This window comes from Bos taurus, chromosome 4, assembly GCF_002263795.3.
Source record: "Bos taurus isolate L1 Dominette 01449 registration number 42190680 breed Hereford chromosome 4, ARS-UCD2.0, whole genome shotgun sequence".
NCBI lineage: Eukaryota > Metazoa > Chordata > Mammalia > Artiodactyla > Bovidae > Bos > Bos taurus.
In genome coordinates, this window is record NC_037331.1 from 51,514,779 (window position 1) to 51,529,556 (window position 14,778).

Here is a 14,778-nt window from a genome sequence, read left to right on the forward strand (position 1 = left end):
GAAAATAACACAAATAACTTAAGAAATTAAGTGTTAAATACAACACAGACAATAGTTCTTATAAATAGTGTAAAATTGGGCTTCTAGTAGATATAATGTAGATATGCATTCATCAACATGGAAATAAATATACAATAAACAGGAAAGAGAAAACTCATCATGTATAGTACTACCCTTATGTAATGTTATATACATGAGTATGAACTGAGAAACGTTTTAAGTATTTTATTCAAACAGTGAAGAAGAGAGGGTAGAATTCTGTGTGATTCTAGATTCTCTTCTGCACTTTAGAAATTTTAGAATGACTACAAATCAATAAAAATATAAAGTTATTCCAAAGGAAAAAATACTGCCTATTCACATACCTCTTTTCAGCAGTAGGTCACAATTAAAAAAAAAAATCTCTTTGACTAACCACTAATATAAATCCAATTTAATTTCTAAATTAACTGATTTTAAACAATGGAAGCTTCTGCCTAAAAAACTAAAACAAAGATATTCACAAAGTAAACTGGCAATTCTACTTGACACATATGATTCCTGTATCTTCAGTATTTAAAGCACAAGCATTAACAGTGGTTTTGCACAGTAGTGTCTCTTCTCCCATTTAAATCGGAAAATAATTTAAAAGCAGAATCTATTGACCCTGTTATCTTTACTCTGGAAAAAAAAAGTTCAAACTTTTATCATATGTAGAATACAATGAAAGAAACAGAGAAGAATTTGAATAAAATAAAAACTACTCTTAAGGGATGTGGTTTGGTGGGAGTCTAAAAAAACAAAGAACAGTATACATTTCAGATCTCCTGCCCAGATAACACATCAGTTCCAGAAAACTAAGACCAAAAATCTATGTGGGGAAACAGCATTTGGGAAGCACTAATTTGACAAGATTATGACTCTGCATTTCTAATCTTTGTGGAGTCCATGAAATTATTCTGATGTTAATGTTATCAACAAAAATAGCATAAAAATAATCAAATGCATATGAGATTTTTTTTCCCTTCAAATATTTAATTCCTTTTGTTTTTTTTTCCATTGGTTAGGGGTTTATTACAAACCTTCTACTAAATAGGTACACTTGATTAAATCATTGGCCATTTGTTAACACAATCTTTTTTTTTTTGGGTAATAAATTTTATTTATTTTTTATTAATTTTATTTTTTTTAAACTTTACAATATTGTATTAGTTTTGCCAAATATCGAAATGAATCCGCCACAGGTATACCTGTGTTCCCCAACCTGAACCCTCCTCCCTCCCCATACCCTCCCTCTGGGTCCCAGTGCACCAGCCCCAAGCATCCAGTATCATGCATTTAATTCCTTTTTAACACTAATATACTCTTTCAGTTAAAACCTACATATCTTGTATCTCCCACTTCCATTCCACAGCCCCAGCCTAGGCCTACTGAATGGCTTATCCTGAATGCCAAAATCTACTGGACCTCAACACAGAATGTATTAACTCAACATTAATTTCCAATGAGACTTACAAAAGCAATTTCTAGGACTCATATATTCTTCAAGGGTCTTTCTGATGAATACATTTGTAAGGCATTTAACTCAAAACAGTACGTGAAAAACTTCTCTCAGAATTATAATTTTTCTTGGCTCTGTAAATTGTACAGGAGTTTGGGAGCCACTGACTTTAGTGCAATTTCCCCCGTATCAAGCTAAATGCCAATTTTGACCCAAGGGAAAAGAGACTCTGTCTTCTTTAATGTCCCAACCATCAAACATATTAATGGGTATTTAGATTAAAAAGGCTGAATATTAAAACAGAATTTAAGCCCTACAGGAAACAAGTATTTTTGAATTCTCCCCAGCTTCCCAACTTATTGCTTCAGATTTTATAGTTATCTTGAAAGGGAGAATATTTTAACTTTCAGATTTTTCACAATATAGACTACCATTCTTCCTGAGTGTAGCTCAGTGGTTAAATTTTTAAATGCATAACAACTGCCATATGTAACTCTATGTACTAAATCATACATTAATACAGTTTGTGGATAATTTAGGGGATTTTTCTAGGGTATTTTAGGATTTGAAATGGTTGAGCTATTTCAAATTCTAAAAGATGATGTTGTTAAAGGGCTGCATTCAATATGACAGCAAATTTGAAAACTTAGCAGTGGCCACAAGACTGGAAAAGGTCAGTTTTCATTCCAATCTCAAAGAAGGACAATGCCAAAAAATGCTCTAACTACCACACAATTGCACTCATTTCACATGCCAGCAAGGTCATGCTCAAAATCCTCCAAGCAAGGCTTCAACAGTACGTGAACTGAGAACTTCCGGATATACGAGCTGGATTTAGAAAAAGCAGAGGAACCAGAGAACAAATTGTCAACACCTGCTGGTTCACAGAAAAAGCAAGGAAATTCCAGAGAAACATCCATCTACTTCTGTTTCACTGACTAAGCTAACGCCTTTGACTGTGTGGATCACAACAAACTGTGAAAAATTCTTAAAGACATGAGAGTACCAGATCATCATATCTGTCTCCTGAGAAGCCTGTATGCAGGACAAGAGGCAAAAGTTAGAACCGGACATGAATAATGCACTGGTTCAAAATTGGGAAAGGAGTATATAATGGCTGTATATTGTCACCCTGTTTGCAGAGTACATCATGCGAAAGGCCGCGTTGGATGAAGCACAAGCTGGAATCAAGATTGCCAAGAGAAGTATCAATAATCTCAGACATGCAAAAACCACCACCCTTACGGCAGAAAGCAAAGAGGAACTAAAGAGCCTCTTGATGAAGGTGAAAGAGGAGAGTGAAAAAGCTGACTTAAAACTGAACATTCAAAAAATGAAGATCATGGCATCTGGTCCCATCGCTTCATGGCAAACAGATGGGCAAACAATGGAAACAGTGACAGACTTTATTTTCTTGGGCTCCAAAATCACCACACATGGTGACTGCAGCCATGAAATTAAAAGACGCCTGGCTTCATGGAAGAAAACCTATGAAAAACCTGAGAGCATGTTAAAAAGCAGAGACATCACTTTGCTGACAAAGGTCTATATAGTCAAAGCTATGGTTTTTCCAGCAGACATGTATGGATGTGAGAGTTAGACATAAAGAAGGTGGTGTTGATGCTTTCGAATTGTAGTGTTTGATAAGACTCTTGAGAGTCCCTTGAACTGCAAGGAGATCAAAGCAGTCAATCCTAAAGGAAATCAATCCTGAATATTCACTGGAGGGACTGATGCTGAAGTTGAAGCTCCAATACTTTGGTCACTGATGTGAAGACCTGACTCACTGGAAAACACCCTGATGCTAGGAAAGATTGAAGGCAAGAGAAGGGGATGACAGAGGATGAGATGGTTGGATGGCATCACCAACTCAAAGGACATGAGTTTGAGCAATCTCCGGGAGATGGTGAAGGAAAATGGAAGCCTGGCTGTGCTGTAGTCCATGGGGTTGCAAAGAGTTGAACACAACTGATTGACTGCACAACAGCAACAATTTTTGCCTAATTTTTTGACTTTCAAAACTGATCTTTTCTGAGGTGAGATTCCATTATATCTTATACTATGAATGAAAATGAATGATTAAACTTCTTAAAAAAACAGGTTTAAATAGCTTACTGTGGAGTAGAATGGCTAAAAAATGAAACTGAATAACCCATTTAAGACCATAGTAAAGGCCAAATATTTGAAGTAGAAGTAACACATTTTTTAAAGTACTTATGGCAGCTTATTCTCAAAACTGTTTTTAAAAAGTTTTGTATAAAGATCACTACAAGCCATTTTCTGCATGACCGTTTCAATGTTTCAACCACATTGTTCTTACTGTTAAAAAGGAAGTATTTTAGAGTTTTTACAGCAACCAGGAGACTATGTTATATTTAAATTTCTCATCTATGGGTGAACAATTATAAAACTGTTTGCCATATAGTGTGAGGTTTACAGAAAGGCATACTGGTAACTGATTTATGAGCTATAACTTAAACAACAAATTTTTTTACATGTGATGTCATTTTCTAAGCAGGTGAAACAGGCATGGTGAAACAGTGTTTCTCCCTTTCTTGGCTGTTCTTATTTATCTACTAAGCTTTTCTTTAAAAGAAATACAAAAAATGCATCTCACAATTCCAAAGAATAGTTAAATTAAAATCTTCTTGTCTTTTTAAATGATTTAATGTTATTCTTTTAGAGGATTAAAATTTATCAGGTACAATAATCGTATGTCATAAATATATTATATTGTAGACCTTCCATAATGCAGACTGACAAACATTTTCATTGCAATTCAGAAAATACAGATTTTTCTACCCATTCTCTTTAGCTTAGATACTGGTTATGTAATTTATTCTTTAAAGAATGAGTACTGGATACATCAAGCCTTACTGTTATGAATTAAACACTCACCATTAAACACTTCATTAAATTCTCCAGGAGGAGCATGAATGATGAACTTGGCTGCTATGCGCACCTGAAACAGAAATGAAGATATAAATGTTCTATAGCATAAGCCTCTGCTAAAACAACCAAAGAACCATGTGGAATTATACTGCTTCAAAATTCTATTGAAAATGGCTTTAAGATTTTAAAGACTGACTTTTTTTTCACTCAAACACCCTAAAGTTATTACTCTTTTAATTATTTAATATAATCACAATGCATAAGCTGAATGCAGATAAACTATACATATAACGAACGCATTTAAGGATTCAAAGCTGCCTACATAGAAAGATTTTCTTATAAGCAAATTTTTCTTTTAAACTAAAATGGAAAAAAATGACCCACCAAGAAAATTTATATGTATGAAGAATTAAGAAACATTTAGGTACAACAAAAAAAAATATATGCATGTGTCTATACATGTATATATACAGATGTGTTTATCTATAAAGTCTATCTATAAAGATAGACTATAGATAGATTTTATATCTATAAATAGACTAGTCTATTTATTTTTAGACTATCTATAAAGATAGTCTATAAATTTATCTATCTATAAATTAGTAAAAAGAAGAATGTAGAGAGGAAGAAAGCATAAATTCAAAATGCTCTGAACATGACACCTGACTGAATCTTGGGAAATTTTAGCTCAAAAATAAGTGAGAGACAAATATCAATAGGTATGAAACTGAAATCTGAAACTGTTAGTCACTCAGTTGTGTCCGACTCTTTGTGACCCCATGGACTATAGCCTGCCAGGCTCCTCTGTCTGTGGCCTTCTCCACGCAAGAATGCTGGAGTGGGCTGTCATTCCCTTCTCCAGGGGACTGAACCCAGGTCTCCTGCATTGCAGGCAGATTCTTTTCTGTCTCAGCCACCAAGCACGCACCATCAACAGGTATACTGACAGACATATTTCAAGAGAATAAGGGCTATATTACAGTGATTAACACTAATGAATACATACATATATATATATATATATATTTTTGAAAGGTTAGATGACAAGCAAAGTATTATTTAGTGAAGAAATTATGAGTAATTATAATAATTTCCCAATCACTATACAATAACCTTCAACTAAGCTGATCAGTGATCTTGTCAGATATGTACATTCATGCTGCTGCTGCTGCTGCTGCTGCTGCTAAGTCGCTTCAGTCGTGTCCAACTCTGTGAGACCCCATAGACGGCAGCCTACCAGGCTCCCCGTCCCTGGGATTCTCCAGGCAAGAACACTGGAGTGGGTTGCCATTTCCTTCTCCAGTGCGTGAAAGTGAAAAGTCAAAGTGAAGTTGCTCAGTCGTGTCCGACTCTTCGCAACCCCATGGACTGCAGCCTATCAGGTTCCTCCATCCATGGGATTTTCCAGGCAAGAGTATTGGAGTGAGTGGGGTGCCATCGCCTTCTCCGATGTACATTCATGAGTCCTACCCAACCAACTGAATTAGATTCTGGAAATGAGGCCCAGAACATACTACTGAGAGAAGCTTTCCAGGTGATTTTTAAAATACACACTCTAAGTAGTCACTGAATTAAGGGACCACACTTGGCAAAAACAAAAGCCTTATTTCATATTGTCCACTGTCACTGTTCTGATGTGGAAACTAAAAACAATGGAAAAGGAAATAGTCCTAGATCTATAAAGAAATCAAATTTATTGTTAAAAGCATTTTCAACAAACAAAAACTTCAGGTTTTCTTGTAACAGGTATTTAAGGAAGAAATACCAATTCTATACTAATTATTTCAGAAAACAGAAGTGAAAACAACTTACAACTTTTTAAAAAAGAACAGCATTATCTTATACCAAAGACTAAAATACTATAAGAAACACAACTCAAAGACCAAAATCCTCCTGAAGGTAGATGCAAAAATCCTCTCAATAAAATATTAGCAAATTTAATCCAATTATATATAGAAAGGATAACACATCACAACCAAGTGGAGTTTATCCCGGAAATGTAGGGCTGTTTCAATATTTGAAAATAAATGTTGTAATTCATGATATCAACTGATTAAGATGAAAAGCCACAACTACCTCAACAGAAGCAGAAAATTATTTAATAACATTCAACAACCAATAATGATAAAAATTCTTAGCAAACTAAAAAGACAGTGTCTTTAATCTGATAAAAGATATTTTCAAAAAAGCCTATAGCTAACATCATCCTTAGTGGTCAAAGACTGAAAGCTCCCACCTAAAATCAGGAACAAGACAAGGATGTCTGTTCTCATCCCTCCTATTTAACATCACACTGAGAGCGCAATAAGGTAAGAAAAAGGAATGAAAGGCAATTTCATAAATAAAACTTTCTACTTGCAAACATGATTCTTTCCAATGAAAAATCCCAGGAGTCTTAAACAAATAAAGGAAAACTACTCAAAAACCTAAAAAACTTTCTTGGAGTAGGAAATGGCAACCCACTTCAGTATTCTTGCCTTGAAAATTCCATGGACAGAGGAGCCTGGCAGACTACAGTCCATGGGGTTGCAAAGAGTTAGACAAGACTAAGCAAGAGGAGCAAGCAAGAACCTATAACTTAGGTAAAAATCTAACAAAATATGTGCAAGACTAATATTCTACACAAAACTGATGAAAGAAATCAAAGAAGCTCTAAATAAACAGATATGCTGGGTTCAAGGATTGGAAGTCTCCTTATTGTAAAAATAACAATTTTCCCCAAACTATTCTACAAATTCAATGAATGCCCAATCAAGATCCAAAAAGAATTTCTTTGATACATATCAATAAGCTGATTCTAACACCAATGCTTCCTATACTATTATTTTTCTATGTTTGAAGAATCCAATGAATGCAGATTATTTTGGCTATGTATTAATACGCCCTCCCTTAAATGCAAACAAGATCAAGAAATCACTTTGATGCCCAGAACAGCCATAAACACCACCAAAGTATTAAAAAAAAATTTTTTTGCCTAGAAAATTAGAAGGAATAAATATTATTCACACCCTCAGTAGCAAATGGGCTTCCCTTGTGGCTCAGCTGATAAAGAATCTGCCTGCAATGTGAGAGACCTGGGTTTGATCCCTGGGTTGGGAAGATCCCCTGCAGAAGGAAAAGGCTACCCACTCCAGTATTCTGGCCTGGAGAATTCCATGGATTGTTTAGTACATGGACTGTATAGTCCATGGGGTTGCAAAGAGTTGGACACCACTGAGCAACTTTCACTCTCAGTAGTAAACACCAAGGAGTAATGGCAAATGGAATAGAATAGCCAAAGCAATTTTGAAAAAGAACAAAGTTGAAAAGTTCACATCACCTAAGCTACAGTCATATACAGATCATAATGGAATAGAATACAAAGCCCAAAAATAAACCCATATACCTCAATTAATCTTTGACAAAGGAGGCAAGAATATACAATGGAGAAAAGACAGTCTCTTCAGCAAGTGGTATCAGGAAAGGCACATATAAATCAATGAAGTTAGAACACTGGCTCACATCAAAACACAAAATGGCTTAAAACACATATAAACTCAAAATGGCTTACAGATTTAAATATAAGACATGATACCATAAAACTCCTAGAAGAGAATATAGGCAAAACATTCTCTAACCTAAATCTTACCAATGTTTTCCTGGATCAGTCTCCCAAGACAAAAGAAATAAAAGCAAAAATAAAAAATGGGACCCAATCAAACTTTTATGCTTTTGCACAGCAAAGGAAACCATAAATAAAACGAAAAAACATCCTATTTGGGAGAAAATATTTGCAAATGATGTGACCAATAAGGGCTTCGTTTCCAAAATATAATATAAACATCTCATACAACAACAACACAACTGAATCAAAAAATGGGCAGAAAACCTAAACAGACATTTCTCCAAGAAAGACATACAGATGACCAACAGACACATGAAAAGATTCTCAACATCGCTAATTATTAGAGAAATGCAAATCAAAATTACAGTGAGGTAACAACCACCTCACACGTCAGAATGGCCACTGTTAAAAAATCTACAAATAATAAATGCTGAGGAGAGGGTGTGCAGAAAAGGGAACCCTCCTACACTGCTGGTGGGACTGTAAATTGATGCAGCCACTATGGAAAACAGCACAGAAGTTCCTTAAAAAAACTAAAAATAGAGCTGTCAAAGAACCTCAGTCCTACTCCTGGGTATGTATCTGAACAAAACTATAACTGAAAATGATACATACACCCCCGAGTTCATAGCAGCACTACTCACAATAGCCAATACATGGAAGCAGCCTAAACGTCCATCAACAGCTGAATGGATAAAGATGTGTGTACCACAAGTACTATTCAGCCATAAAAAAAGACTGAAATAATGTCATTTGTAGCAACACAGACGGACCTAGAGACTACCATACTAAGGAAAGGAAGTCAGAAAGACAAATACCATAGAATATCACTTATATGTAGAATCTAAAATATGACACCAGTGAACATACCTACAAACAAAAACAGACTCCAAATACAGAGCAGATTTGTGGTTTTGGGGGCACCAGGCAAGGACGGATCGGGAGTTTGGGATTAGGAGTTGCAAACTACTATATATAAGATGCACAAACAGCAAGGTCCTACTGCAGAACACAAGGAACTAACTATATACAATATCCTGTAATAAACCACAATGAAAAATAAAAATATAATAATAAAAAGTATTAAAAAAAGTTACAGTCTTTAAGATAGCATGGTATTGTCAAAGGGATAGATAATGAATGGAATAGAGCTGGACAGCCAAAAAATATATCTCACATGTACATAGCCAAATGATTTTTGACAAAGGTACAAAGGCAATTCAATGTGGAAAAATAACTGTTCAACAAATGATATCCAAACAATTAGATATGCATGAGCAAAAAATACACTGCAATGTAAACCTGACTCCTTACCAAAAAAAATTACCTCAAAATGGATCATAGCTCTAAATGAAAAATATAGAAATTAACAAAAATTAAAAGGAAACAGAAGAAAAACCTTCATGACCTGGGGTTAGGCAAAAAGTTACTAGACGTGACACTAAAACCACTATCCATTAAAAAAGCTGACAAAAAAAAAAAGCTGGACTTTACATTAAAAAAGCTGGACTTTACTGAAATTAACAACTTATGCTCTGTTATCAATGCTAAAAAAACGGAAGAAGAATTGATGCTTTCAAACTGTGGTTTTGGAGAAGACTTGAGAGTCCCTTGGACTGCAAGGAGATCAAAGCAGTCAATCCTAAAGGAAAACAATCCTGGATATTAATTGAAGCAACTTGATGTTGAAGCTGAAGTTCCAATACTTTGGCCACCTGGTGCAAAGAGCAGACTCACTGGAAAACACCCTGATGGTGGGAAAGACTGAAGGCAGGAGGAGAAGGGAATGAGAGGACAAGATGATTGGATGGCATGACTGACTCAATGGACATGAGTTTGAGCTAACTCTGGGAGATGGTGAACGACAGAGAAGCCTAGCGTGCTGCAATACATGGGGTTGCAAAGAGTCGGACACAACTGAGCTACTGAACAATAACAACAAAAGAATGAAAAGACAAGCTATAAATTGGAGTGTGTGTTAGTAGCTCAGTCATATCCGACTCTTTGCCACCCCATGGATTGTACCCTGCCAGGCTCCTCTGTTCATGGAATGCTCCATGCAAGAATACTGGAGTGGGTTGCCATTCCCTTCTCCAGGGGATCTTCCTGACCTAGGGATCGAACCCTGGTCTCCTGCATTACAAGTAGATTCTTTACCATCTGCTGCTACTGCTGCTGCTAAGTTGCTTCAGTCGTGTCTGACTCTGTGCGACCCCAGAGACGGCAGCCCACCAGGCTCCCCTGTCCCTGGGATTCTCCAGGCAAGAACACTGGAGTGGGTTGCCATTTCCTTCTCCAATGCATGAAAGTGAAAAGTCAAAGTGAAGTTGCTCAGTCGTGTCCGACTCTTAGCGACCCCATGGACTGCAGCCTACCAGGCTCCTTCATCCATGGGATTTTCCAGGCAACAGTACTCTTTACCATCTGAGTCACCATAAACTGGAGAAAATATCAGCAAATCACATATCCAATGAACAATTTGTATCTGGAACACACACTATCAAAATACAACAGTAAGAAAACAGTAAACAAAAGATGTGAACACACTTCATCAAAGAAGATAAACAGAAGATAGATAAACACAAAAAAGGATGTACAATATCATTAATTATTAAGGAAATGAGTATTAAAATCATGAAACACCATTATATACCTAATAGAATGGCTAAAATAAAGAAGACTGATAATACCAAGTGCTGGTGAGGATACAGAACGACTAGAGCTGTAAAACACTGCTTTGGCAATGCAAAATGGTACAATTGGTAGAGATAACAGGTTAGCAATTTCTTATAAACACACATTATATGACACAACAATCCCACTTCCAGGTATCTAACTCTGTGTTTCCACAAAAATCTATTCAAAATTGCTCAAAACCAGGAACAATCCACAATGGAAATGTCCACATATGGGTGAATGGCTAAGTGATAACGCATCTATGCAATGGAATACTACCCAGCAATGAAAAGGAACAAGTTACCAATACATGCAACAACTTGGATGAATCTCAAAAGCCTTGTGCTAAATGAAACAAACCAGTCTCAGAAGGCTACATAGCAATGATATAAGTTTCCATTTATATGATATTTTCAAATAAATAATATTTTATAGCAAGGGAGAACAGATTAATGGCTGTTAGGGTCTGGGAGAAGTGGGTGTGAACACAATGGGAGAAGCAAAGGCAAAGAAGAAAATAAGGTAGTTTTGGGAGGGTGATGGAATCACTTTATATCTTGATTTTGGTAATAGGTACATGCATCTATACACATTGATAGTCATAAAAGAGACTATATGCTAATTAAAAATACATATTTCATGTGTTTTCAAATTATTTTCTTCTAAACTGTTTAAAAGTATTATTACAATCAAAAGGCAAAATATAAAAAATAAGTGATTTTAAATAGGCAAGGGTGGGTGGTGCAGGGAATGGAAGATAGCATATGCTAAACATACACTGGAATCTACTACGTCTATACAAATGTCATAACTTCCTTTGTTCCCTTATTCCTCTCTTTCTTCTGTTGGGGCAAATGGAAGAAAGCATTAAAAACAAAGTCTTAATCACTACCACAGGCAACAAATAAAAATTGTGGTAACCTGCTCATGAATTTCGGAGAAGGCAATGGCACCCCACTCCAGTACTCTTGCCTGGAAAATCCCATGGACAGAGGAGCCTGGTAGGCTGCAGTCCATGGGGTCGCGAAGAGTCGGACATGACTGAGCGACTTCACTTTGACTTTTCACTTTCATGCACTGGAGAAGGAAATGGCAACCCACTCCAGTGTTCTTGCCTGGAGAATCCCAGGGACGGGGGAGCCTGGCGAGCTGCCGACTATGGGGTCGCACAGAGTCGAACACGACTGAAGTGACTTAGCAGCAGCAGCAGCAGCTCATGAATTTATCAAATATTTCTTTTGGACTTTTAGAATTTTGAAGAAACTGTTTTTACTAGCCCTAAAGACTTACACACTACCAATAAGCTGACAAAATTAAAGTACTGATAGCAAGCAGTATATTTTATATATATATATATATATGTATTACACAATAAGCGTATTTAGGGAAATGATTAACTGTTGAGTTTTATCTTTTTAGTTGTTTCAATAAAAAATACATATCATTTAGACTTTTATTCAGTTCTATTTTGCTTTTTTACTGAGAAAGCAAAACTGCTCTATACTTTCTCATCTTAGACTTACTTGCCCATGTCATTGCACAAAATGCATACAGTAAACCAAAGAGTTAACAGACGGCTCACAATAACCAAAGTGAGTGGTGGGTCAAAAGAAGTGCCATTGAGTATTTAGAAGTCATGGGAGCTAACTGAGAATCCAAAACACAACTTGGACTTTACCAGCTATAACTGAAGTATCTCCATCTGGTCTTTGTGAATTTCAAAAGATAAGACAAATCTGATTTTTGGATTTCTCAGCTGCTAAAGAAAATAAAGTGTGCCCACCACAGTAAAGGATTACTTATCTTCCTGAGAAACTGTTCTATCATCAGGGTATTTTTTAAACACTGCTACAGACTAAACATTCCCCTATACCCATCCTTCCTAGCTAACTTAAAAAAGAAAAAAATTATTTATTCTAGCCCACTTCCAAATCCAAGAAAGAAAAAAAAGTCATACAAGTTAACAAGAAGAGGTCTCAAGAGTAGAATTAAAGTCTGAAAATAATCAAACACAAACTTCCTCAAAGTCTCTCTAACACACATGAAGCTATACTCAATCTACACCTGAGAATATTACAGTTTTTCTGGACAAGCCCTAGTACACTCCTAGACCCACAGCAAAACCTCCTACATTAACCATCATCTTCTTCCACATGATATTATTCAAAGTAAGTTCAGTTCAGTCATTCAGTCATGTCCGACTCTTTGCGACCCCATGGACTGCAGCATGAGGCTTCCCTGTCCATCATCAACTCCCGGACCTTGCTCAAATTGATGTCCATCAAGTGTGATATGCCATCCAACCATCTCATCCTCTGTTGTCCCCTTCTCCTGCCCTCAATCTTTCCCAGCATCAGTCTTTTCCAATGAGTCAGTATTTTGCATCAGGTGGCCAAAGTATTGGAGCTTCAAGAGCTTCAGCTTCAGCATCAGTCCTTCCAATGAACACACAGGACTGATCTCCTTTAGGATGGACTGGTTGGATCTCCTTGCAGTCCAAGGGACTCTCAAGAGTCTTCTCCAACACCACAATTCAAAAGCATCAGTTCTTCGGCGCTTAGGATAATTTATGGTCCAACTCTCACAACCATACATGACTGCTTAGTGTTGGCAAAGTAATGTCTCTGTTTTTTAATATGCTGTCTAGGTTGGTCGCAGTTTTTCTTCCAAGGAACAAGTGTCTTTAATTTCATGGCTGCAGTCACCACCTGCAGTGATTTTGGAGCCCCCCCCCAAAATAAAGTCTGTCACTGTTTCCATTGTTTCCCCATCTATTTGCCATAAAGTGATGGGACCGGATGCCATGATCTTAGTTTTCTGAATGATGAGTTTTAAGTCAGCTTTTTCACTCTCTTCTTTCACTTTCACCCAGAGGCTCTTTAGTTCTTCGCTTTCTGCCATAAGGGTGGTGTCATCTGCATATCTGAGGTTACTGATATTTCTCCTGGCAATCTTGATTCCAGCTTGTGCTTCATCCAGCCCAGCATTTCGCATGATGTACTCTGCATGTAAGTTAACTAAACAGGGTGACGTTATACAGGCTTGACGTACTTCTTTCCTGATTTGGAACCAGACTGTTGTTCCATGTCCAGTTCTAACTGTTGCTTCTTGCCCTGCATACAGATTTCTCAGGAGGCAGGTCAGGTGGTCTGGTATTCCCATCTCTTTAAAAATTTTCAGTTTGTTGTGATGAACACAGTCAAAGGCTTTGGTGTAGTCAATAAAGCAGAAGTAGATGTTTTTCTGGAACTCTCTTGCTTTTTTGATGATCCAACAGATGTTGGCAATTTGATCTCTGGTTCAAGTTCTTCTAAACTGGTGTAGGATTCAGGAAAGAGTTAGTACTTTTACTATATTTTTAAACTGTAATTCTAGGTTGGGGAAGGGAGAATGCCTCGGTTTTGTTGGGAAGGTTTGGCTGGATGGGAGACTCTTATCTATGTTAGTGACTGGCAGCTGACAGGCCTACCTCCTAACAATCACATCGAGAACAGTTTTAAAAAGTTAATACAGAGTTAAAAGCTAGAAGAACTATATTTTTCTTTGCTTTCTGGAAAATCCCATGGATGGAGGAGCCTGGTAGGCTGCAGTCCATGGGGTCACTAAGAGTCGGACACGACTGAGCAACTTCACTTTCACTTTTCACTTTCATGCATTGGAGAAGGAAATGGCAACCCACTCCAGTGTTCTTGCCTGGAGAATCCCAAGGACGGCGGAGCCTGGTGGGCTGCCGTCCATAGGATCACACAGCGTCGGACACGACTGAAGTGATGCAGCAGCAGGATCCAAACATTATTTTGTATAAAATATACAAAAAGATAAACGTAACATAAATGGTATGTTCCACTCTTGTGCTTCTTGGAAAAAAAGCAGATACTATAATGCTACTTATTGTTGTTTAGTTGCTGAGTCATGTCCGACTCTGAGACACCAGGGACTGTAGCACCCCAGGCTCCTCTGTCCATGAGATTTCCCAGGCAAGAATACTGGAGTGAGCTGCCATTTCCTTCTCCAGGGAATCTTCCTAACAGAGGGATCAAAACTGTGTCTCCTGCATTGGCAGGCAGATTTTTTACCAGTGAGCCACCAGGGTAAGCAGAAGACAGAGTAGTACATTCAAAACAGC

General features: G+C 37.0%; 1 protein-coding gene across 1 annotated transcript in view; it reads right to left on the minus strand.

Moving 5' to 3' along the window:
• Window positions 1–14,778, minus strand: part of CAPZA2 (capping actin protein of muscle Z-line subunit alpha 2) — a 54,987-nt gene that overhangs the window by 23,072 nt on the left and 17,137 nt on the right. The window contains 1 exon segment of the mRNA NM_001012998.2: window positions 4,379–4,442. Within this exon segment, the coding sequence (NP_001013016.1) occupies window positions 4,379–4,442 (64 nt within the window).